This window comes from Psittacula echo (assembly GCF_963264785.1).
Source record: "Psittacula echo genome assembly, chromosome: 7".
Lineage (NCBI taxonomy): Eukaryota > Metazoa > Chordata > Aves > Psittaciformes > Psittacidae > Psittacula > Psittacula echo.
Window position 1 is genome coordinate 2,649,891 of NC_137740.1, and position 24,773 is coordinate 2,674,663.

The 24,773-nt window shown below is 44.5% G+C and overlaps 1 protein-coding gene across 1 annotated transcript in view; it reads right to left on the minus strand.

Moving 5' to 3' along the window:
• Positions 1–1,847: 1,847 nt before the first annotated feature.
• RAVER2 (ribonucleoprotein, PTB binding 2) overlaps positions 1,848–24,773 on the minus strand; it is a gene marked incomplete at both ends in the record, with an annotated part of 59,294 nt that continues 36,368 nt past the window's right edge. The window contains 12 exons of the mRNA XM_080623838.1: positions 1,848–1,994; positions 5,496–5,624; positions 6,272–6,361; positions 8,731–8,876; positions 9,219–9,330; positions 12,011–12,240; positions 13,388–13,499; positions 13,683–13,787; positions 16,800–16,882; positions 17,845–17,971; positions 18,830–19,021; positions 22,197–22,666. Of these exons, the coding sequence (XP_080479964.1) occupies positions 1,848–1,994; positions 5,496–5,624; positions 6,272–6,361; positions 8,731–8,876; positions 9,219–9,330; positions 12,011–12,240; positions 13,388–13,499; positions 13,683–13,787; positions 16,800–16,882; positions 17,845–17,971; positions 18,830–19,021; positions 22,197–22,666 (1,943 nt within the window). The remainder of the gene's footprint in view (positions 1,995–5,495; positions 5,625–6,271; positions 6,362–8,730; positions 8,877–9,218; positions 9,331–12,010; positions 12,241–13,387; positions 13,500–13,682; positions 13,788–16,799; positions 16,883–17,844; positions 17,972–18,829; positions 19,022–22,196; positions 22,667–24,773) is intronic.

Consider the following 24,773-nt stretch of genomic DNA (forward strand, 5'->3'; position numbering starts at 1 on the left):
GTGTACCAACAATTTATTTCCATTGAGAAGCATAGTAAGTTGAAAAAGTTGCATATACAAACAGTTGGAACAAACCAGTACAAGTGCATTGATCAACACATGCTGTAGAACCCCAGGAACACCTCTGGAACCTGCACTGCTGGGTGCTGGGCATTCAGCACAGCTGCTGAGAGGTTTTTGAGTGGGAAGGGACCTTAAAGCTCATCCAGTTCCAACCCCTGCCACGGGCAGGGACACATTCCACTAGAGCAGCTTGCTCCAAGCCCCTGTGTCCAACCTGGCCTTAAACCAAGTATAAACTAAATCTATGTTTAATATGCATCTTGATCATATTACAAAGCTTAAAAGGCAGAAATTAAGACCTTTTCGTTGCTTTTTGAGTATCACAAATATGGCTTCAGTTTTACCTACAGCAAGATTAAGAAGGACCTGGGCTGTGGCCTCAGTGCTCAGTGACTTGAGTCCAAACGGATCTGCAGCAGGATTCCCAGGGCTGTCACAGAGCGTTGGCTCATAACTGATCTGTCAAAAACATTGATTTCAAAAGTCATGAGTTCTAAGTCTTCAGCTACAAGGATGAACAGCAGCAAAGAGAGACTCTGCTCAAAGTTGCTTAATGAATAAGCTAAAAATACGAAGTCTTTAACTAGAAAAAGAAAAGATAAATATACTCAAGCTGGGGAGATGGGCAGAGGCAGCCTGGATACTCAGGGTGCTGTGGTTCACAGTGCATGGGTGCAAGGCTGCACTGCAGCCCTGGGACAGGTGAGTGAGTAAATACTGTTTCCTCTAGTTGGAACTACTACATGCAAAAGGTAGTATGTACGGAGTGAAACCCAGAGCCAGGCTGCTCTGCACTAGCAGGCTTTGGAGCACAGCAAGTTTCAACAGGTAAGAATGCTTGGCAAAATGAATAAATACACTAAGGAGCAGGAAGGCAGGATTAACCCATCATCTGAGGGGTATGGTGGTGTTGCTTCTGCTCCGCTGAAGCATCCAGATCCAGAAGAAGCCACAAAAAGGACAACAGGCAGTTGACTTTGTCCCCTCTCCGTTACCTGCCTTACCCACGGAAGGAGGTCAGTGCTTCACCATGTGCACCACTTTACACAGCTGCATTCACAACCTGCAAATGACTTATCCAAGGAAAAGCTGTGGGTGGATTCTTGGCCTAAAAGCAGATAAAGGTTACTGCATGGCCCAAGTCTCACCTATCCCAGCTGACTTTCCTCTTGCAAGGCAGCACACAGTGTAGCATCTTACTTTTAACAAACATTTATTGAAAACATCACAGAGGCTCTGGTAATACATTTGGTATATCCAATTCCAGGATTAAGAGGAAATATAGTAAAAATTTAAAGGCTGTAAATGCAGAACTCTTAATCCTGGAAAAAGTAAGACTGAAAAAACCCCACATTCTCAGTTAAAAAAATAAGAAAAAATTACTATCAAGACTTCATCTTTTAACTCCCTCGGGTCTGAGGAGAAGAGGAAGGCTCAGCAATCCCTCCTCAGGACTTGTATTGCTTTCAGCTGGGAAGCTCCCCACACTCACCGAGTTACTCAGTGCTGTCAGCCTCAGCCCACTGTGGCTGTCAGTGGCAGATGATAAAGGAGACTCCATCCCCTCCCTTCAGAAGGCAAATCCGACTCCCGAGGCCCGGCTCACCTCGTCGCCATACGTACCGCTTCCTCGGCAGGCGCGCCCGTTACAGAGGGTGTTCCTCTTGGGATACTTCTAACCCACACAGAAAGAAGGATTACTTGTCTGAAGTTAAGGCAGCAATAAATAGCAGAGGTACGAGAACCTGCCCTCACACCCTGGGGCAGGAGTGGTGATGCCGGTGTCAATAGACGCGCTTCTTCTTCAGTGAGGATTCAGCGTAACGCACTGCGGAGCCCTGAGTCTGCTGGGCAAGGTACTCCACGGGGCTGGGCTCGGGGGGGGAAAGCAGGTATGAGGAGCCTCGCTTCTCACTTCTTGCTGGAGCCACCTGAGGACAAGGAAACAAGTGACAGATGAGCCAGAGCAAAGGGTGTCAATAAATAACGCTCCAGCCTGGGAATTATCAAGGACTGGGAGCCAGGAACTGACTCCAAAGGCCCGACTCCTTTGGCGTTAAGGTCCGGCTATACACAGCTCATGAGTCAGTGTTTGTGCCCTTTCCCTAGCAAAACCCAACGGTAAATGCACTGGTGCCTCACTGAACATGCATTTTTGTGAGGGCAAAGGGCTGGCTGGGGCAGGCAGCCCTGCTGCACAGCGTGTGTTTGAAAAGCAGATGTGTAACAGCCATGCTGATCATCACCCTGCTGCTCCAGGCACCACCATCCCTTCATGTAAGGCACCAATGGGCCACCTTTCATTCCTCTTCTCTCTCAGAGAGCTGAAAGGGTTAAGCTGTCCTGGCATGCTATCACACTTGTCAGGTGCTGCAGGGCTTGCTTTCCAGCCAGCCAGAGTGGGTTTGTGTTGTGGATTAAGGGTAACCATGTGCCACTTGCAGAGGTGAGCTTACACGTGGTAACGAAGCGAAAGAGAGAGCAGGAATGGTTCTTTAATGAAAGCTTCAATTAAAATGCCTGCCTCTGATACACAGGAAGCACAGAGGGTCCCAGAGCAGGGTTTCTGGTGAGGGTGCAGGGAACCTAATGGTGCCCCACTGCCAAGTGCTCCTTAGGGTATGCAAGGCTCAAGTTCAGGGCCCCTCTGGGATCCATCAGAGCAGGATGTTGCACCATGCACACACCTACAGCACTAGAAGCTGCACATCCACATTAGAGCCTACCACAGAATCACAAGGGTTGGAAGGGACCTCAAAAGATCATCTAGTCCAACCACCCTCATCAAGGACTTATTCACAGAATCATAGAATCCCAGGATGATTTGGGTTGGAAGGGACCTTAAAGCTCATCCAGTTCCAACCCCTGCCACGGGCAGGGACACCTTCCACTAGAGCAGCTTGCTCCAAGCCCCTGTGTCCAACCTGGCCTTGAACACTGCCAGGGATGGGGCAGCCACAGCTTCTCTGGGCACCCTATGCCGCTTTTCTTTCCCCCAGTGTGTCATTAATTTAATCACCAAATGGCCTGAACAGTCACTTGGACACCACTGAACACCTGCCCCATAGCAATCAATCACCTGAACCTGAGCTCACCACAACCTGCTCAACCACCCTGCGTGTCCCGGCTGAAGTCTGGCTCCTAGATCAGAAGCTGTGGGATTCTGGTTCATGCTGGTGTGAGTATTTTAGGGACCTTAACACATTTCCCAAGCTGGGATGCTATTTCCTTAATCAAAGGAGCAGCTGAGCTGACCAAATGTCCCTGAGCCAAACCCTTCCTTGCCTTTCCTAGAAGCATCCCTTGCTAATTCACATTCACAAATCAAATTACCCTCTGCTAAGTCCAAGTTCATTTTAGGATGCACTTGTCATTATCATAAATAGGAACCTGCTTAAGGAGAGACTTTTAGCTTCCTCCCATCCTCTCTCCTGCACTTCTAAGAGCCATGGGGCTGTCACACGTGCACTGTGACCCTCCACATGTCCTGGCTCACGTGGCAGAGCGCAGCATCACCACCACATGCTTCACACAGCCTCCAACCATGCTCCGACCTGCAGCCCACAGCAGCAGGGGGGAACCAGGTTGCAGGGTTAAAGCAAGCACATGCACATGTGAGCACACACTGAACTGACACTGAGCCTCATGGGGACCAGCCTGTGTGCCCCCTGCACTGGGATTTATCTCCTGATTCCAGGAATGAGTCTGTGTTTCACTGTGCCAAGGAACCAGCCACTCTTCTGCCTTCTATGGCATCTGGCATGAAGACAACCTCGTGAGCAACTGTTCAGCATCACCTCTGCACTCAAACCTTCCTCTTCAGACTGGAGATAAACTGAAGGGTTCAGTTAGCTCAAAGCACAGACCATCTCCTTCTCTTGTCACAATTCCACTCATTTCCAGTCATATCAGAGATGCTGGGAACCTGAAAGCTCTTTTTGCAGCACACAGCAAGAGCTTTCACAGCCCATGGCAACGTGTTCAGGCCTTGACCATCTTTAAGCCAAAACCAGCTCTGGCCAGGCCTTGTCTCCTGTCTAGGAACCATGGTTTGCTACAGTTGTGTGCTCCTAAACCTCCTCCAAAAACCAGGAATCTCATGCCAAGTCTGAGATGTGAGTTTCTGAACACCAGAACATCATGTGCTGAATCCAGCTACTAACCTCTATGCACCAAAGGGATTTACTGTCACGATAGAGACAGGCAGGAGGCTGGCCCCTGAGCTCTCCCTGCTGTGATTGCTGCTTCAGCCTCTTGGTCTGCCCAGGCATCGTGCAGAGGGCCACGAGCTGCCTCAGAGGCTGGGAAGCCAGGTCAGTGTCCTCACAGAGATCATCATGGCTGTCGTGGTTGGGGCTGGATCAGAAGGTTGTTGGGCATACCTGCCTGCAGCCACTCCAAACCAGATGATAATCCAGCTTTTAAGGTCTCTCCCATCCAGGAGCAATGTGATTTACTCACAGCATGGGGTATGAATTCCTCAGGACTTCTGAAGCACTCAGGAAATGAGAAGTCCTTTGTTCAGGCTGAATAAAGCTTTAATCCCCACTGTCTCCCCCTGTGTTAAACCAGCCTCCTGTTAGGCCAGACTCCAGCCTCCTGTAATCTGGTCCTCACTGCTTCCACAGCATTTCCCCATCCCTCTCACATCTTTTATCGATAAAAACTAAGGGTCTACAAGGTACTACAGACAAAAAAGCAGCTTCACTCACTGAGTCTGCCTGAAGTCTGTTATGATTTCAAATGAAAGCCATTTTAAAATGGTTTTCCTCCCAAGATCCAGTTAAGAGTATAACAGAGTGGAGGCTGTTGGTAACCTGGACACTGCCTTGACTTGCTATACTCCAGAGGTTTTATCCCAGTGGCACTCACTGCGAACCATCTGCATGCAAGGCAAAAAGAATCATCTAAACCCAGTATGAACTACCCCCTCCTTTGTTCACTTCCTACTTAATGTGCCTCCTTCAAGGCATTTTTGCACATCCACCCTCACAGACCACAGAATTATAGAGTGGCTTGGGTTGGAAGAGACCTTAAAGATCATCTCCTTCCTATCCCCATGCCAAGGGCAGGGACACCTTCCACTAGACCATCCTTCCAGGATGTTTGTTCAGTAACACCTTGCCTTTCTTTGCTGTGGGGTTTGGTGTTTGTGGGCAGTGCGGAGCACTGATCTCCAGGGTGCCTGAAGGGCTCTGAGGGGCCCTGGCACTGTCACACTCTGCCCAACCACTGCTTTAATATATCACATCCACCAGGAACTGCGTGTGATCCTGAGCCACTTGGGATCCTGAGGAGCATGGATGCAGTGAAAAAGCTCTGCCTTGGCTTGTCGTGGGTCCAAAGTCCACTCGGTGGCAGCACAAGACAAACAAGCAGCACCTCCACCAGCAGCTGCATCTGCAGCAGCTCTGCCCCATCTCTCCTCTCACCTTAGTTAATGGGGTTTGTGGAGGAAGCTGCAAGCTGCCTGGCTGGTATGATCCCTGGGCTCCACTGTAAAGTGTAGGCATGACCTGCAAGCAGGGACTGTAGTCTGGGTAAGATCCACCTGTAGAATCCTAAATGCAGAACGGGATCCACGACCATCCAGAAAGTGAAAGAGAAAAGGTTTAAGAATTCATTTTTGGTATAATAATGAGCACTCAGCAGGTAGGAAAACATCTGAGTCACACTCAGTTGCTAAAAGGAGCGTGTAGTTCACAGCAGCTCAGGCATGCAGCGATTTATGGAGCAAAATAAAGGATTTGGGGATAGTTTACACAATTCCTTAAAAAAATCAAAGTGTGCTTCTCAGTCACAGACACCTCAGGCCATGTAAGGGCCTTGGTGAGAACAATCCTGCAGCCACTCACTGGGAACTAACGTTCTGGTGTGCTCTTTCCTGGTAGGAGTATTTTAATACACTCCTGACCTGTAACAGGTAACTCTGGATTGTGGGATTTTAGAGAGGGATATTCCTGGCAGGTACAATCGGAAGCGTGAGTATGAATCCTGGAGGAAACCGTGCAGGGCTGCCCTGCAGAAGGTGACCATGACCATGCAGTGCCATCCATCCCACACTCTCCAGCCCCTTATTCCTGCAGTACCAATGGCAGCAGCAGCCACTATCAACAACCAAAGCATGTGTCCAGAGTCCAAAAGCAGCCTTGCAGCTGATGGGTGAAACAGCCAATGGAGACAGGAAGAAAACAGAATCATTTCTCACCTCAGAGGCTTCATTTTCAAATTCATCAACTCTTGCCTGGGTAGGGTTATATGCCTGAGCATAATGCTGATACCACTGCTGAACAGCCTCCTATAAAGGAGGAGAAAACCTCTTCCCATTAGCTGTCTACTAAGATGACTTTAAATGAAAGCAATTCCAATGGCCTCGCAGGACATGAGAAAGAATAAAAGGCAAAGCTCTCCAAGAAGCATCAGAACATGCTTAACACCAGTGATAATGCTCAAACCAAACATTTTAAACTACATAAGTGCTTAGAAGATACACGAGGTATCATTGCCTTGGCAGCAGACACAAGTACAATGCAGTTTCTGTCACGTGGAAGGAACAGGCAGTACCACAATGCAGCTGAGTGGTGACTGTGGCACCTCTGCACCTCAGTGACATCATTTGAGTCCTTCATGTTACTAAAGATGACATTAATAACACTTATACTACAATACTACTGATTTTTGGGATAGCATTTAAGGAACTTTCTCAGCCTGTCTCCATACAGGAGGTGCTCCAGTCCCTGATCATCCTCGTGGCCTCCTCTGGACTTGTTCCAACAGTTCCATGTCCTTTTTATGTTGAGGACACCAGAACTGCACACAATGCTCCAAGTGAGGTCTCACGAGAGCAGAGTAGAGGGGCCACGAGGATGATCAGGGGACTGGAGCACCTCCCATATGGAGACAGGCTGAGAAAGTTGGGGCTGTTCAGCCTGGAGAAGAGAAGGCTGCGTGGAGACCTCAGAGCAGCTTCCAGTATCTGAAGGGGGCCTACAAGGATGCTGGGGAGGGACTCTTCATCAGGGACTGTAGTGACAGGACAAGGGGTAATGGGTTCAAGCTGAAACAGGGTAAGTTTAGATTGGATCTAAGGAAGAAATTCTTTCCTGAGAGGGTGGTGAGGCACTGGAATGGGTTGCCCAGGGAGGTTGTGAATGCTCCATCCTTGGCAGTGTTCAAGGCCAGGTTGGATGAGGCCTTGGGTGCCATGGTTTAGTGTGGGGTGTCCCTGCCCATGGCAGGGGGGTTGGAACTGGATGATCTTAAGGTCCTTTCCAACCCTGACTATTCTATGGTTCTATGATTTGGGGTTAGGAACTACCTCCAGGGGACATCAAAATATATTTAAAGCCAATAATCAGATTTAAACAAACTACTGGACTACATTAGTGCTTACATGAAACACAAAGCACAATGGCTCATAGGACATACCTCGTGCTTCCCCAACCCACAACTGTCACCACATCTGTCGCCAGACATACACCAGATCTGATCTGATGAGAAGATGGGTCAGGCCCCTGGCACAGCTCTCTGCTGCAGTGAACCTCTCCTGACCAGGCTGAGGCCCTTCTAACACAAAACAACCCCTGTTCCCACCCATGGGCCCACACTCCATCCTCCAGACTCAATGAGACTCCCATAGCAGCCTTGATCCATCGCAGGAGCTTGGGAGCAACAGAGCTTTCCCTGCCAGCAGCAAAGAGGAGAGCAACAAAGCTTGTTTCTGCCTCCCTGCCATGGGAGGAGAGATCAGGGCAGGAGGAGACACACAGCAGAGCCAGGCTGGGTGTCTCAGCACAGATTTTATACAGATCACTATGATCCTGCTCTCCTATTTGATTTGTATATAATTGTATTTCTACACAGACCAGTGATAATGAAACTATGGAAATGGTATTTCAGTGTCCCAGTGTCTGGGAAACCCACCTACTTCTCTCAGTACCGCAACACCCCCCCAGACAAGGGGCAGCCCTCCACACTAACAGCCATGCTCTGATCACCAAACAGGGTATATAACGCAGTGAAGCCAGCTGGCTGAGAGTGCAGAAATTCCCCAACCTATACAGGAACTTCTGGTAGACAGAACACACTCTTCTCTGGCATCCAGGCAAAGTTCAGGAAGACTTTAAAACTTCTTGGGAAGGGAAGAGAAAAACTTCACGCTTCGGAAGACAGACAAAAGCCAAGCCAAAAGTTCTAAGTCATTTTTCAGCCAACTGCACTGAATTCAGGCTCTCAAGAAGCAATCTATCTATGGTTATGATACTGAAGCAGGGAATATATTAAGGCTTTTTTTGACTGGCATTAGGTGTACTTTGTGCTAAATCTGTTCTGTACACTGAAAGAGATACACTATCGTGAGGAAGACCGACAAGGTTCAATCTGAGCAAGAGGGTGGGCTCTGGCTGTAGGAAAGCCTAAGAACTGCTCAAGAGTGGTTGATGATGTTGAGCAATGCTGTTTAACTGCATGCAGGGCTATCAGACCACATGTGTGCCAAGAAAAGCATTAAGAGTACACAGAGAAAAACAAGAAGTGCATTAACAGTACACAGAGAAAAACAATGAGCAACTCAGGGAGGGATCTCTGAGCAGCTCTCTGCCAAAAATCCTGCTACCGGAGCTCCCAGTGACAAACCAAGCTTCAGGAGGCAGCATCAAACCAACTCACCTGTGTGTATTCCCCGTGCTGCTGAGAGTAATTCAAATAGTTCTCCATTGCATGTTGTGATGTAGTTCCCTGAGACACGGCAGCATCCACGATGTTGTTTGGAAGCCCAGTCTGCTGCGGTGGACTAGAGGCTTTGCTGGCAATTGCTGTTTATAACACAAAGAATACATGGTTTGTGTAAACTGTTTAGCAATGTGCTGGGATTAAACCAGAGCTTTGCTACTGCACTTTAGGATGTGCTCAAAATTAATCAGTGCTACTAATAACTGAAAGGCTTTCTAAAAGCTTGTCTACATCACTAAATTCATTAACACTGAAAATTTAACCAAATAAAATAACTATGAGGATAGATTACACTGAAGTTTTCAGACAGACAAGATTTCCTTAAAGAGAAATGTGGTCGCTGGAATTACCTGCCAAACAGAATAACCATTTGCCACACTTCAGTCAAGGAAACTTGCAACTAAACCCACTGAATGTTTGCTTACCTGGAAGACATATACCAGGTAACACACTTGCCAAGTTCAAGTAGGGGTTGGTACTAAGACGGATTTCTTTTGGTGGGTCTCCTAGTAGTGAAGTCTGTTTTTTCAAGGGAGTCTGCAAAACAATTGGGCAGGTCACTGCATTAGAGTCACACCACATCTGTCAGATGTAAGGAAGATTCTGAAATACCCTTGGCCCTAACAAACGTAACAGGGAAACTTAAAATAAATAGTGGGGACAGTTATCTGACACGCTGCCTGTGCTTTTTTCTGGCCAAATAATTTTGTAGGCATGTTTCTCTTTAGACTGCAAGTTATTAAAGGATACTCAAACAAACAAACAAAAGAGAGCCTTTTCTATTCAAGCAAAGGAATAATGACCATAATGACTCCAGATGCAGGGAGTTAGCGTTAAAAACATGGCCAAGACAAAAACAACTCTTCTCACCCAGAGGACTCGACTACAGTGATACAACAAGGGCCAATGGGAGAAGGGGGGTGGTCAGTAGGTCGAGAGAGGTCCTCCTTCCCCTCTACTCTGCCCTGGTGAGACCGCATCTGGAATATTGTGTCCAGTTCTGGGCCCCTCAGTTCAAGAAGGACAGGGACCTGCTGGAGAGAGTCCAGCGCAGGGCGACAAAGATGATGAAGGGAGTGGAGCATCTCCCTTATGAGGAAAGGCTGAGGGAGCTGGGTCTCTATAGTTTGGAGAAGAGGAGACTGCGGGGGGACCTTATTAGTGTATATAAATATATAAAGGGGGAGTGTCATGAGGATGGAGCCAGGCTCTTCTCAGTGGCAAACAATGATAGGACAAGGGGTAATGGGTATAAACTGGAACACAAGAGGTTCCACTTACACTTGAGAAGAAACTTCTTCTCAGTGAGGGTGACAGAACACTGGAACAGGCTGCCCAGGGGGGTTGTGGAGTCTCCTTCTCTGGAGACATTCAAAACCCGCCTGGACACATTCCTGTGTAACCTTATCTAGGTGTTCCTGCTCTGGCAGGGGGATTGGACTAGATGATCTTTTGAGGTCCCTTCCAATCTCTAACATACTGTGATACTGTGATGGGTTTCAGACTGAAACAGGGAAGATTCAGGCTAGATTTTAGGCAGAAGCTCTTCCCTGTGAGGGTGCTGAGGCGCTGGCACAGGGTGCCCAGAGAAGCTGTGGCTGCCCCATCCCTGGCAGTGTTCAAGGCCAGGTTGGACACAGGGGCTTGGAGCAAGCTGCTCTAGTGGAAGGTGTCCCTGCCCGTGGCAGAGGTTGGAGCTGGATGAATTTAAGGTACCTTCCAATACAAACCAGTGTGGGGTTCCACAAAAAATGAGCCCTGCAGAGATGATCCTGTATGTGATCTGCTATTGTAACTCATCTTACTGATCATGTATAAGCCCATATTTAATTACCTTATGTTAAAAAATCAGAAGTAAGGATGAAGTAGCTATAGCAGTTACATATCTTTTCTGCAATACTTAGCTCAAAGATGTTTATACAGTATCCTACTCTACATCTACTCATTTTTTCAAAGCCCATTAAGGAAAAAAACCCCATTATTTTAATGAATTAATACTGCTTTAAGTAAAACAGTATTCATCAACAACTCTTTAAAGACAGTGAGGCCAGCTTTTAAACACAAAAAACTTCGACAGAGTGCTGAAATCCTTCATCTGGATGCAAAAGCAGGCGTTTCAGTGTGACCCTTCACTATCAGCACAGACTGTGCCTGTCTTCTCAAGGAAGGGAGTTTTGCAAACTGGGCCTTCTGTCTACTGATGCAGAAAAGAAACAATTAAAACATCTACTAGGATTTAAAAAAAGAACTTTTTCTAATAAACAATAGTCATAGAAATAAATGAGTTATCTTGACTTCCAATGGTTTATTTCCTTTTAACTAAACAAAATGCTGAGATAAAAGTGACTTTATATGTGTATACACAAACACCCGGCATATTTCATCCATGTGTATCTATGCATATATATATAAAGTGCAAAGTGTCCTTTCTGAAGTAGGACCAAAGCTGCCCAAGCTGTCTAACCAAGGCAGACACCAATACTGTATATAATCTAATCACTTCAGGTGCTTCAGAGAAGTATGCAAGGAAAAGATCTGATCTGAATGAAGAACATGTTTCCTCCTAAATGTCAAAGTATTTATGTATGTTATATAAAAAAGTAAATTTGCTAATGAAAGGAAAAAACATCTTAGAAAAACAGACCATTCTGGTTCTACTTAAATCCCATCCCATCATCCTCTATTTGCTGCCTTCAAGGGAATAAACATTAGAACTGATGCAGACTAAGAGTACGTCAGCTATGACTAAGAGGGGAAGGATTAAAAGGGGAAAATTTATATACACATATATATATACACATATATATATAGACACCACCTGGAAACCCAAAGGCCCTCCATACCACCACAACTGCTCCCGATTAGTCATGAAATTCAAACACAAGTTCAATTTTCAGACTATAAAAGAGACATTGCCCTTGACATAATTTCATCATCAAATGCTATGAGGGATACACAGGGGAAAACCCCCCTCCAGCATTGTAAAGATTCTTTTGTTAATTCATTTGGACCACCAAAGAGCATTATTGTTCTCTCCCTATTATTTATAACTGAAATGACCTTAAAATGTCTCATGAATGATCCTGTGATCTGGCTGATTTTACAGTGAAGAGCTACCCCAAGCAGCTGCAGTTAACTCTTCAGCTTGTGAAAACCAGAAAGAGAAAATCCAAACACAAGTTAAAAGCAGGAAATATTTGTGTTCAGTGCTCCTTACCCCCAAATTTGCATCAGTACTTTTTAGTTGATTTTGTTGTTTGGCATGGCCAGCCCTCAAAGCTCCTGCAGAAAGATTTGTTAAGGTCTGATGATAGGGCTGTGATCCTGAGACAACCGCTTCGGTAGGCGCTGGTTTATCTGGAGCATTATTTTGCCCTGGCATAGCTTGTCCAACAATGTGCTGATTCGGGAAGAATGGCAGCATGCCCATCCCTGCTGTTGCTGCTGCTGTTGGAATTAGAGTCAGATTAGATGCTGCAGTCAACCATAAATGGAGAAACTTTTCTGTCTGACAAGATTTATCAGTACATTTTGTTTGTGGGTTTTACTAAGTGATGAGAAAAACATTGGGAGATCTGGTTTACAGCTGTCCCAGCACACTGCATTCTGATGATAGCTTTTATTCTCTTCCCATCCCAGGAGCAGACAACTCTATTTAAAACTAATACAATAGAAGAAAACTCTGACTTCCCTAAACATTCTCTATGACAATAAGTTACTTAGTGTTTCCTGTTGCTTTTAAAGAACCTGTGAACAACATTATAGAGGATCCCGCATTGGAATATTGGGGGAAAACTCCACCCCAACTGGCATTAGTAAAATTAATTTGACAAATAAAAGAGCTAGAAACTATTCTCCAAAAGCGAAATCCAGACATTTAGCGTTGGTTTCCTCCCCATCCTGCCCTCTGCAAGCTTTTCTTTGCTTCTGGTTACTACCATTACTCAGCCCACATGTAGAAGGCAAGAATGTGTGGCTCTCAGTGGGGGAAACAACAAAAGATGCACTCAGCAGTATCACAACTGATCTTTCCTCATAAAAATTGAGGGCACCCGTGGCACAAGAATTTCCATTCAAAACTGACATCCATCACAGACTGGATGTTAAAGCTCTATTGCTTAATGAAAGGAATGCACCCCCCCATCCCCCCCGCTATTTGTGGCGCCTCTTCAGCTACTCAGATTTATCTGCTTTGAAAGAGTAACCCCCAAAATTGTAATCCTACATATAAACACATTCCAAGAGTACTAAAAATTATAGTAACTGAATATTTAACAACCTGTAAATGTTCAACCGGTGCCACAGTGTACTCCTCCTTCCCTGACAAAGAGATGAGAGAAGCCAGGCAACAAGGCAAGGTATTTCAAGTTTGCTTCCTGCTCATACCAGCAGGTTACAGTTGTTTATATAGACATAAAACTTGTTACCTTGCTTAACTACACAGCTATAAGCTGTGTTATTGCCCAGCTCCCTGCCTACCTTACTGGATAAAGTTCAGACATACTATTGCTTTTGCTACAGCAGGGGAAAGTAAGGTGCAGCACTTCAAGCTGAGCATTTCCACTGATCTGATAGGAAATAAAATGTCATTTACACTTCAGAGCTTCTCCACGGGTTCCCAGGCCTGAACTCACTGATGGCATTACCCCTAGTCCCAGTACTGTCTGTAGGAGCATTGTTGGAGGTTCTCCCAGCAAACCCGGTTTCTGTAAGGAAGAACAGAAAAACTGTGTCAATGATTAAAACAATCTATCTGTAGCTGTTTCTCACAGCTCACATTCAGTTAATCCTTTCAGATACACCAAATGTTAAATTATATGAAAAATGTTATTTATTTGAGCAGTTATAAGGATGTCCAAAACCAGTTGAAGTTAAAGGGATGACCTTACACTATTAGCCTGAATGTTTTCTATCTTCATCAGCTGCTGTTGCGGCAGTGGTATCTGAGCAGGGCTCTGCAGCAGTAAGTTAGATGCACTCCCCAGAAGTGAACTCTGGAATTATTAAAAGAAGTGTTAGTTGGCACTCATGGGGAACAGTATATTCTGGAAGCATTCTCATGTGATACTGCTTAAAGAAGTTTAAATTAGTTTCTGAGTTAATGTAGCAAAGGAAAATAACTGTTTCTTCCTTTGCTTCATTCAAAGAAAGTTGTTTCAAGTCCTTTTAACTTCCCTTCCTATTAACCCTTTTTTCACCTCACAACCACAACTATGCTTTCTGATGGCTTTTAAAGTATCAAGTATACTCCAAATACAATCCAGACTCTGTCCAACCCAACAGGGAAAAGTGAACGTGTTTGAAGCCTTCGCAGACAGACTAGATAGGGGAGTTACCTACAATGCCAGTAAGAAAGATGAGACACAGGGACTTCAGGGATTATGAGCTCTGTGAATAAGGGCCTCATTGTTAACATTTGCACTGTGCCTTGCACTGCAATTCTAATACCTAATCCTCACCAAACATCTATACACCTTACAGGACTCAGCTGTAACTGGCAGGGACTCTGAGCCCTTGCTTTACAGTTACCAAACAGTACATTTGCTTTCAAAGAGAAATACCCAGGTATGTTTTTCCCCCTTTTTAGTGGCAACCATCTATACGAAATCCTATTCCACAACCATTAAAAAGCTTAACAATTTGTACGCACTGTGATTTATAAGTCTATAAAATATTAATACTTCTCATTCAAAAGCATTCTGGATCAGTTTGTCACCAAAACTGAGCCACTTCATCACCAAATTGGGGTACCACATTCAGACTCTGCTAGTATATTCAGCATTATGTGCTCTGGATCATAAAACCATGTTATGATTCATGCTAGCTGAATATGGACCTAAAACTGGCAGCAACTCCTGAGCATGATTTGCCAGGCAAAATATAGGTTGCTCTACCAACCTTTTTGTACAGCAGTACAAGAATAGATCCATGGGGCACTGACTGTGTCAAATCATGACAAATATAGCCTCCCTCATTTTTCTGAGGTCTCCTATAAAGAGAAGATCACCAAAAGCAGGTAATGAAGATGGAACCCCAAAAGGCAGCTCTCCCAGTGCATGGCTTTGCAGATTTTGCAGCCTCCTGCTAAAACCTCACAAATATTTTCAAGTCTAGGTTGTGTCTCTGTGTGGTAGGGTCAAATTCCCTAGGGAAAATCCCTCTATGCCTAGAATATGGTCTTCTGGACTCAGAAATGTGCAATTTAAAGCAAAAAGTAATCTAGATTAGTTACATATTTTGTCTTGGTGATTTCCAGCAGAAATCATCCAGGGCTGTTTAGAGCCACCAATACCAATGGCTGTTCCTTCTAAAACTTGGTTATGACAATGAAGAAAATGTCTTAGTTCAACTGCAAAACTTGCAGAAATACAAGACTGGAGAATCAGTTTGGTTGGGATCCTCAAAAGAAAGCCTCTGGATTAATAAAGATTTAACAAACTGCCCGATGACTGAGGAAAATACATCAGTGAGAACGTTTAAAATGCATTACCTTCGCTCATGATATTGTAACTAAGAGAAATTAAATGAAGTTGAAAGTCATGCTACCTCCAGAGTTGAAAACCCATTTGTTCAAATTCCCCTGTGTTGAATCTTCTTTCCTCCATTATTTTATAATGTTCTGGCATAATCATCCTAAAATATTGCTTCTTCTCACCATATAACTTTACAAACCCTTGAATAGAAATTAGCAAAACCAAGATATGCAGGAAGCTGGATCAGTGTGTGACTGGGGAGGTGGGGAGAGTGTCAAGCCAGGACACTGCTGTTGCTCTGTCTTGTGACAATAATAAATTTCAAGGCAATAAAAAGTGACCTGGTTCTCTGGCTTTAAAGAATAGTCTGAAAGAAGACACTGAATAAAGAAAAATGTGCCTAATGGAAGCAACTGGCATAATCAAATCATTATCCATAAAATTCAGGCTATTAGACCAGGTTTGGAGTGAATTAAATGACAGGAAGCTCCCAGGAAGACAACTAGCCTCTAAAGAGAAAACACTAAGTTGTTTGGCTGCAGCACTTAAAAGACACTGGATCACCATCAATCACACTGTTAACTGTGTAAAACATGCCTGCCTCCAGCTGTGATTAGAAAACATTCACATTGCCTTCCAAGGAAGCATTAAGGCTCTCCAAGGCTGAAGAGAGAGCAGCAGTGACTAAATATAACAATTGAAAATGTCACTGAAATGAAGTACCAGCAGAAAAAGATGGATCTTTTTTCACAGTGCAGGACAAAAGCAACTCATCTGATGGGGCAAAATCAAGTAGTGTTTATTCAAAATGAATATATTCACCTACCAGTTTTGGGCAGAAAAAAAGTAGCAAAGCTAAATATAATTACCATGAGGAGCAGCTCTGCATTTTAATTTGGTCTTTTTTAAGCTCAGTAAGTTTGTGTTTGCCAAAAGAACAGCAGAAATAACAACTAATAAACTTTCAGAAGAAGAAAGAAGGTTCAAGAAAACCTTTCAGAAATTCCCCTGTCCATCTGGAATCAGAGATACTCTGAGAACACTTTAAACATAACCTTGGGGTTTTTTTTGACTAAGAAGTAACATCAGCAAATCACTGTTTTTTAGGGCATATATAGCACGTTTTGGTCCCTGCAAGCTTTAAAGTGAAGATAATGATGCTAAGCTTGTTACTTGAGTGAGATAAAACAATCAAGTCTCTATAGGAAGTGCATATGAACAGCTCAAAGAGAAATGGATGTGCCATGCTCCTCGAGCTCCAATTTAAAGAGGATTTTTTGCCAGTAATGGCAAGTTGTCTCTACATCAGCAGGTGGTAGCAAATCAAAAGCTCAGTTAAGGTAAAATAACTCACTTGGGGATAGCAAGCACAGTGTGCTCATACATCCCCATAGGCAACTCCTAATAGAGTGCTTCAAGACATCTTTAACAAGACCATTTGATTTTAGTTGTAATTTCTTGAAACCCTTCATATATTTTTCATGCTGAGATCTCTACAAATATCTATTGGATAAAAGTTATTTTCTCACATACCTGATGAACTTTATTCAGCTGCAAAAAAGGTGGCCCAACTGCTGAATTTATAAGGTGAGGTAAACCTGCAGATGCTCCAAGAACTGCTTGAGAAACACAAGAAGAAGTTACAGGGTTTTGTAAGTCAGGCAAGTACAAATCTTTATAAGAGTTATTCTGTGTTTTCTAGATTTGAGTCCCATGATATTAGTGTACTAAACGTCACTAAAATGAAACCTTTCAATACACCCAGCTTTGATCTGACTTGAGAGATCAAACATACCCTCAGGGAGCTCCTCTAAAGCTGAGAGTTTCACTCCAAGAAGCAGAAATGCCTGCAGTTGATTGCAAGACCACAGCTTTATCTAAAGTGCTTTGAATGGTCAGCATTAGCTAAAGTGTTTCTTCACTGGTCACTTCACACACCATTTCTGTGTATTTGCTGTCAGTAGATTATGTCACAAACTCTTAGCTGTTCCCTACTTGACTCTTGAAATTATCTGTTCCTAATACTTTCACTGTTTGAAATGTGATTAGATTGCTTTTTATGTGTTCACATCCACCCTAATGAGAAGATAGAGAAATGTTTTTGATCTCTGTAAAGGTTGGACCTGATGATCTTGAAGGTCTTTTCCAACCTAGCTCATTCTAGGATTCTATGTAATGCTGTGTACAACTATGGTAGCATCCAAGTGAATAAAGATTTACATTGGAAACAATAGGAGAAAGGCTCAGGCTGCAAGATTCAGATCTAGAATCAGACTTAAACTTGCCACTTTAATGAAGTCTGCAAAAGACATTCCATTTTAAACATATTTCTAATACAAACCTTCAGAGACCAAAGTGTTAATGCAAGGACATTTTTAGGTAACACCTAAACACAATAGGGTAGCAACTGACCTCTTGCCTTTGCGTTCATAAAATGTGGAAGTGTCTACACACAGACACTGAAACAGTGCCTGCACAGATTGTAAAACAGTATTCCTGCTTCTCTCATTTGCTGAAAGCCTTGTATCACCAAGAACAGGGTTTCTCTTTTTACCTCTGTTGTTTTAAAGCCACTTACCAGGTTTAACAGCATGTCCACGCAACTGGGGCTGCAGCAGCATTTGCAACATTGCTGGGTTATTAAAACTTTTCATAATCTGCACTGGATTTGGCTCTGGAAGCAAGCCCTTTCTGTTGTTCCTCATCTCCAATTGAGAGAGATACAAAGATGTTAGAATCAGGAGAAAACAAAGAATACATTTAAATCCCTCAAACTTGTGTGATGGTGATGTACACATCTCATAGTACACAGAAATAACATCTCCTTCCCTGTTCCCTGCTCCTTTTCCTCCAATGAAACACCTAACAAATTGTTCCCCCCAAACTTCAAGCATATTATTTTTCCCGAGACACATTTCTTTTCTTCCCCTTAAACCATGACAGAGTTATCAATAAAGAGGAATATGAAAGGCACTGTTAACATGAACACCACATACTATAACAGCACCACTCATCTCTTATAAAGATGTGGGCTAAAGCTAGCTGAAGTAATGAAACTGTTCTGCTTCTGCATCTAAGACAGCTTCATGTAACACTTATCACACCCAATTTCCTAGGAAATAATTTGATAAGACATGTGGGTGTAAAAAGCCTTCTTCTTTATCGAGCATGAAATTAAACTATTCTTCCTACCTTGAAATTTATCTTAAAATGGACAAATTCTTGCCCTTCTGTTTTAAACCAAGTTATAGCTTCTCAAATGACTCCACTTCCAGTTACTTCTGTTTTCAATTGGAACAATTTCTCTTACAGATAATTAAGTTTATTAAGATCTATCTAAGTGTAACCTGGTGATATCTTACGGCCATATTTTACCCTTCCTCCTTGCACTATGTGGCTGTGCTTTGCCTAGGAAGGAGACTGAATTGGGCTGACTAGCTACACATAAAGGCTCGTGCTTCCAAAAGCTTGGCTCCTTTTCCTGCTGCAAAGGCAGCCTGCCCACCTCAGGCTGCTCAAGGTGTATCAAACTCATTCTGAAAACAGATTTACCAGTATCTTACCATCCTTTGTGCTGCTATAAGTGCTGCCAACGTGCTTCTGCCTGGGGCTCCCGGAGCACAGTAGGACACCTGCACTCTCTTTCCTTTGATAGTCATTCCATCGGTGAGCTCTTGTACCTTCTCAGCCTGCTCTGCACTTTCATACTCCACCACCGCAAAGTCACCGATGTTACTGTCTTCATCCTGAGCAAACTGAAGCATTTCACAACACACTGAATCACACGGGGAATTTCAGGGACTGCTTTGCAGTATTTCCACCCATCCCTTGCAAAATACTTTGCAGCTGACACCCTATGTTCATGCCTACCCAAATCAGTATGGTTCTTTCTCAAACATGCTAGATGTAAGTGGAATATCATATCTTTTTATGATATTGGGCATGCATGCTCTATCTACCTGAATTACCACCTTCACTTCCATCTAATCTCACGGACAGCCTGAGCTATGAAATGTATTTAACATGTGTTTTCAGAACAAAGAAGGAATGAGAAGGAAATTGTAAACACAGCTGTATGCTACAATGATTTTAGTTTACAAGATAAGAATTACAAACTCATTATTGTTCAGTTTTAAGCCTCCAGTAATAAAACTGGTGTTCATCACACTACATGATAGTTGTTGAAACATGTAACAACGTGAATTCCACTGATATACGCTCCCTTTCAGGAGGATATGAAATCTGTGGTTGTATCTAATGCCAAGAGAAGATGCCAGACTGATCAATCAAGCAGACTGGAAACAGGCTTATGTGTGAAACAATGCTCTGTCCTTTGTTTGCAGAGTTTCATAGCAGAATGAGCAGATTTAAATTAAACAAACAAAAAGGGGTGAGAAGGGAGGGAATAAAGCTGAGGCAAAAAAATCTCCATCCCAAAATGAACAGAAATGATGTACTGATACTAGTTCTTGTGTGGAAGAAAGGGAATATCCTCGAGATTTCACTGGATAAAACTCCCAACCTGTTCCCAGCAATTAGGTCTCACAAACTAACAACTGAAATGTAAATCTCAAGTAGTTGGAAGAAGAGGGTGGTCAGATCTTTAATGCTGCTGAAGACTGGCCTCTGGGAAGAGCTCTGGAGAACACAGCTCCTTTGATACCTAGGACAAGGGGTGATGGGCTTAAACTTCAACAGGGGAAGTTCGGGCTGGATATAAGGAACATCTTCCCTGTGAGGGTGCTGAGGCGCTGGCCCAGGGTGCCCAGAGAAGCTGTGGCTGCCCCATCCCTGGCAGTGCTCAAGGCCAGGTTGGACACAGGAGCTTGGAGCAAGCTGCTCCAGTGGAAGGTGTCCCTGCCCGTGGCAGGGGTTGGGGCTGGATGAGCTTTAAGGTCCCTTCCAACGCAAACCAGGCTGGGATTCTATGATTCTACAATCTACCTATTAGTTTGTTAAACAGTGTATTTCTACAAGTGATAGGTAATATGAGGACATGCCAGGAATATTTTCTTGGATATGTTTTTGATTAGGTGCCTATTTCTTAATTCAAAAGCACACACCTTAACTCCTCCTCACCTACGACACGTATGATTATGATTTAAGAAGGAAGGTAAAAGCCTCTAAATGCACAGGTTAGTGACAACCATCTTCATCAGGCAGCCTCTTATTCTTTGAGCTTCTGAATTGTTAAAGGATGTTGAAAACTTCTTGGGGGAGCTGATAACAGCCTCCAGATTATCTGACAGCTGGAAAACAGCTCTTAAGTAAAAGACTTGAAAAGCTCAACCTGTTCAGCTAATTAAACAGATTGAGCAAGTGACTTGATGACAGCATTTAATACCTTCTTACAGGATGAAAACAGTGGGGATCAAAAGCTCCTCAATTTAGTCATCAGTGAGGTGAAGCTGAAGCCAGATACATTCAACTGAGAAAACAGACAAAGAAGAAGTGATGGGCAGTTTCTGGGAAGAATTACTTCCGATTTATAAGCATCTCCTGGTACAAGCAAGTGTAAGGGTGGACTTACAAACTCCTAACCATACTAGTAAGCCAGCTAACTACAAATTACTGGGTCTTGAAAAGAGCACTGGGGACGGTGTGACAGCCTGCAGGCAGTCAGGCTAGACAGCCTGATGGACCTTCTGGTCTGAGATGCTGAGGATCTCTGATTACTTATCCCTGAAGCTAATCCCTGAGCAGCTTTCCAAGATACTTAAGAAAAGAAACACCACCCCCCAAACCAACAACTGAAGTCATATCCAACCATTTTACTATAAAGCAAGCTTTCCTTCTGCTGCCTGTTTATAATATGCTGGTCTGCACCAATTCAATGGGCAACCTTTTATTTGTGGGCTGTATCTCACAAGCCACGGAACTTGGAGCACAAATGTGATGAGGAACAGCTGAGGGACCGGGTCAGGGTTTAGTCTGGAGAAGAGAAGGCTCAGGGGGGACCTGATGGCTCCCTACAAGTGCCTGAGAGGAGGATGGAGCCAGGAGGGGCTGGGCTCTGCTCCCAAGGAACAAGGGATGGGACAAGAGGAACCGGCCTCAAGCTGCACCAGGGCAGGTTTAGATGGAGCTGAGGAACAATTCCTGCCCCAAAGGGTGCTCAGGCATTGGAACAGGCTGCCCAGGGCAGGGCTGCAGTTACTGTCCCTGCAAGGGTTCACACCCCGTGGAGACAAGGCCTCAGTGCTGTGGGTCACTGGTGGCCTTGGCAGTGCAGGGGAATGGTTGGATTTGATGAGCTTAAAGGTCTTTTCTAACCTGGTTGATTCTATGAAGATGAGAAGAAAACCTTCATGCTGAGAAGAAAACCTTCATGCTTGCAAAGGCTAGTAGGGATCTAACTCTTCTGTACCTGCAAGCTTTGCAAAAGATAAAGCACCAAGATCCCAAGATCTAGATCCCAAGCCTACATCTTCTTCAGTTAGCGAAAAACAACATCAGGTATTCGCAGAGGTTTCTTAAATGTATTAATTATACACACACACACACACACACATATGTACATATATATTCTCCACCATCTAAACTGTTGCACTTGTGGTACTCATAGACTCGCTTTCTAAAGAATAAATATATATAAATAAGCAATAAAACCACCAGCAAAGTTTACTTTAAAGGCTCTCCAAAATATTTCTAAATTGACTTTCAATAAAAGGCATGAGGAAGGGGATGTCCTACAAACATTTTACTGGTGCTCACAGGAGGCTTCTGCAGAATCCCCAGGTAATACTGAGCACCTCTGAAAACCCGCGCCAAGAAAGCATCTGTACCACATCATACATCCCAATGCAGATGCAGAACCAGTCACTTCTTACATGAAAAACAGAAGTATTAGGAAGCAAACAGGGAATCACGGAAATAAAGAGCAACTTAAATCACAACCTTGACCTTCCAGAAGACACAAATTCAACGTACCTGGCAGAACACGGGTTTATACTTCAGGGAGAAAGCTTGGATCAGTTCTTTTGAGTCAGCACAGTCCTTCTGAAATTTCTCTACACAAAGGCACTTAGAGTGAATGAGATTTGTGGTGAGCTGGTTCACGTCCATCCACTGTGCAAAGAGAGTGCTCTCCTCCAACTGCTTCCCCAGAAGTTCCAGTCTGGCCTTGGCAGCGGAGTCCTTCTTCATGTATTCCACAAAGCCGTAGCCCTTGGAATGGCCAGTAACTTCATTATAGACCAAGAAACACCTCTCAACATTGCCATAGGCACGCACAAGTTCTTCAAACTCTTCCAATGTAAATGAAGCGGGTAAATTGGTAATGCACAGCAAAGCATCTGTTGGCTGGAGTTGCACCGATATCTCTTTTCCCCGAAGAGAATACTGGTGATACTTCCGAATGGCATTTTGTGCCTGCTCTCCATTCAGCAGAGTGACGAACGCTGGAAGAGACCAAAACAAGACACATCATAGAATCACAGAATCCCAGACTGGCTTGGGTTGGAAAGGACCTTAAGATCTTTCAGTTCCAACCCCCTGCCATGGGCACAGACACCTCACACTAGACCGTGTCACCCAAGGCTCTGTCCAACCTGGCCTTGAACACTGCCAGGGATGCGGCAGCCACAGCTTCTCTGGGTACCTTGTGTCAGTGCCTCAGCACCCTCACAGGGAAGAGCTTCTTCCTTTTATCTAACCTGAACTTCCCCTGTTTCAGTTTGAACCCATCACCCCTTGTCCTGCCACTACAGTCCCTGATGAAGAGTCCCTCTCCAGCACTCTTGTAGCCCTCTTCAGACAGTGGAAGCTGCTCTGAGATCTCCACGCAGCTTCTCTTCTCCAGGCTGAACAGCCCCAACTTTCTCAGCCTGTCTTCATATAGGAGCTGCTCCAGTCCCTGATCATCTTCATGGCCTCCTCTGGACTTGCTCCAACAGCTCCATGTCCTTCTTATGTTGAGGACACCAGAACTGCACACAGTGCTTCAAGTGAGGAGCATCACAAGAGCTCCTTTGATGCAGCCCAGGATACAGATGGTTTCTGGGCCGTAGGCGCACACTGAAGCGGCCCATATTAAGTTTCTCATCGACCAACCGCAGCTTCTCTCCAGCCTCAGGGGTCATGACTACTCCTCTCCCACACCTAAAACCCATCAGTGTAAGTCACAGGGTCAATCCCAAATTCTTATTTTTCCTGAAGATACAACACAGGTGTTTTTTAATACCTTTTTTTACTCAACATCATGAGTAATAAACTCAAAAAGTGACTACAGAAACACAGACACACATGATCTCACTACTTATAGCACAAAATGTTGTATTTAGGAATCCAAAGTCAACACATTACTAATTCTACTGAATATGTTTGATGACAGTATCCGTATCTTCTCATTCTGGGGTTACTGGATCTTTTGAGGGTTTCCAGTCCTCAAAGCATTTCACACAGTCAAAACTGGGATGAAGCTGGAAGACACCTCTGGAAGTCTTCTTGTCCAATCCCTGCTCAAGTAGGGCCACCCACAGCTGGTTGTGCAGGGTCATATCCAGATGAGTTCTTAGTATCCCCAAAGAGGGAGACTCCACATCCTCTATGTTTAACCCATAACAGTGCAGATGACCCTCATGGTGAAAAAGAGTTTCCTAATGTCCGGATGGACACTCCTGCACTCTCATTGAACATCCTGCCTGACACCAGTTGAATTGGAGGATGTAAGAGTCCGCAATGAACCAAGCAGCTGCAAGATAATTCAGGTGTTATCTTCTACAGACAAACAGATGTGCAAAGCACAGGGAAGTCATGGAAAAACCTTGCTTTATTTCACACAAAGACAAACGTACATCTTGCAGTTCAAATAGAAAGAGCATCAGCATAGCCAGGCACTTGTACAGGCAGGCTGGGAGAACGGAATGTGTCTTATATGAAAAAGGTATTAAGGAAAACCTCCAAAAACATCTGCAAGGATGATCTGCAGCTTTTAAATTTCTCTAGATTTCCTGAGCTCCTCTTCTCACAGATCCTGGAGCTACATCATTTCCTCACCCAAACCCAGCAATTCTTTTAAAGGATTTCATAGAATCCCAGACTGGTTAGAAAGGATATTAAAGCTGATCCAGATCTAAACCTCTGCCATGGAGAGGGACACCTTCCACTAGAGCACCTTGCTCCAAGCCCCTGTGTCCAACCTGGCCTTGAACACTGCCACGGATGGGGCAGCCACAGCTTCTCTGGGCACCCTGTGCCAGCGCCTCAGCACCCTCACAGGGAAGAGCTTCTGCCTAAGAGCTCATCTCAGTCTCCCCTCTGGCAGGTTGAAGCCATTCCCCTTGGCCTGTCCCTACAGGCCCTTGTCCCAAGCCCCTCTCCAGCTTTCCTGCAGCCCCTTTAGGCACTGGAGCTGCTCTCAGGTCTCCCCTTCAGGAGCCTTTTCTTCTCCAGGCTGACCCAGCCCAGCTTTCTCAGCCTGGATCCAGAGCAGAGCTGATCCAGCCCGCGCAGAATCTCCATGGCCTCCTCTGGACAGACTCGAACAGTAAATTTTCATTTCAGTGC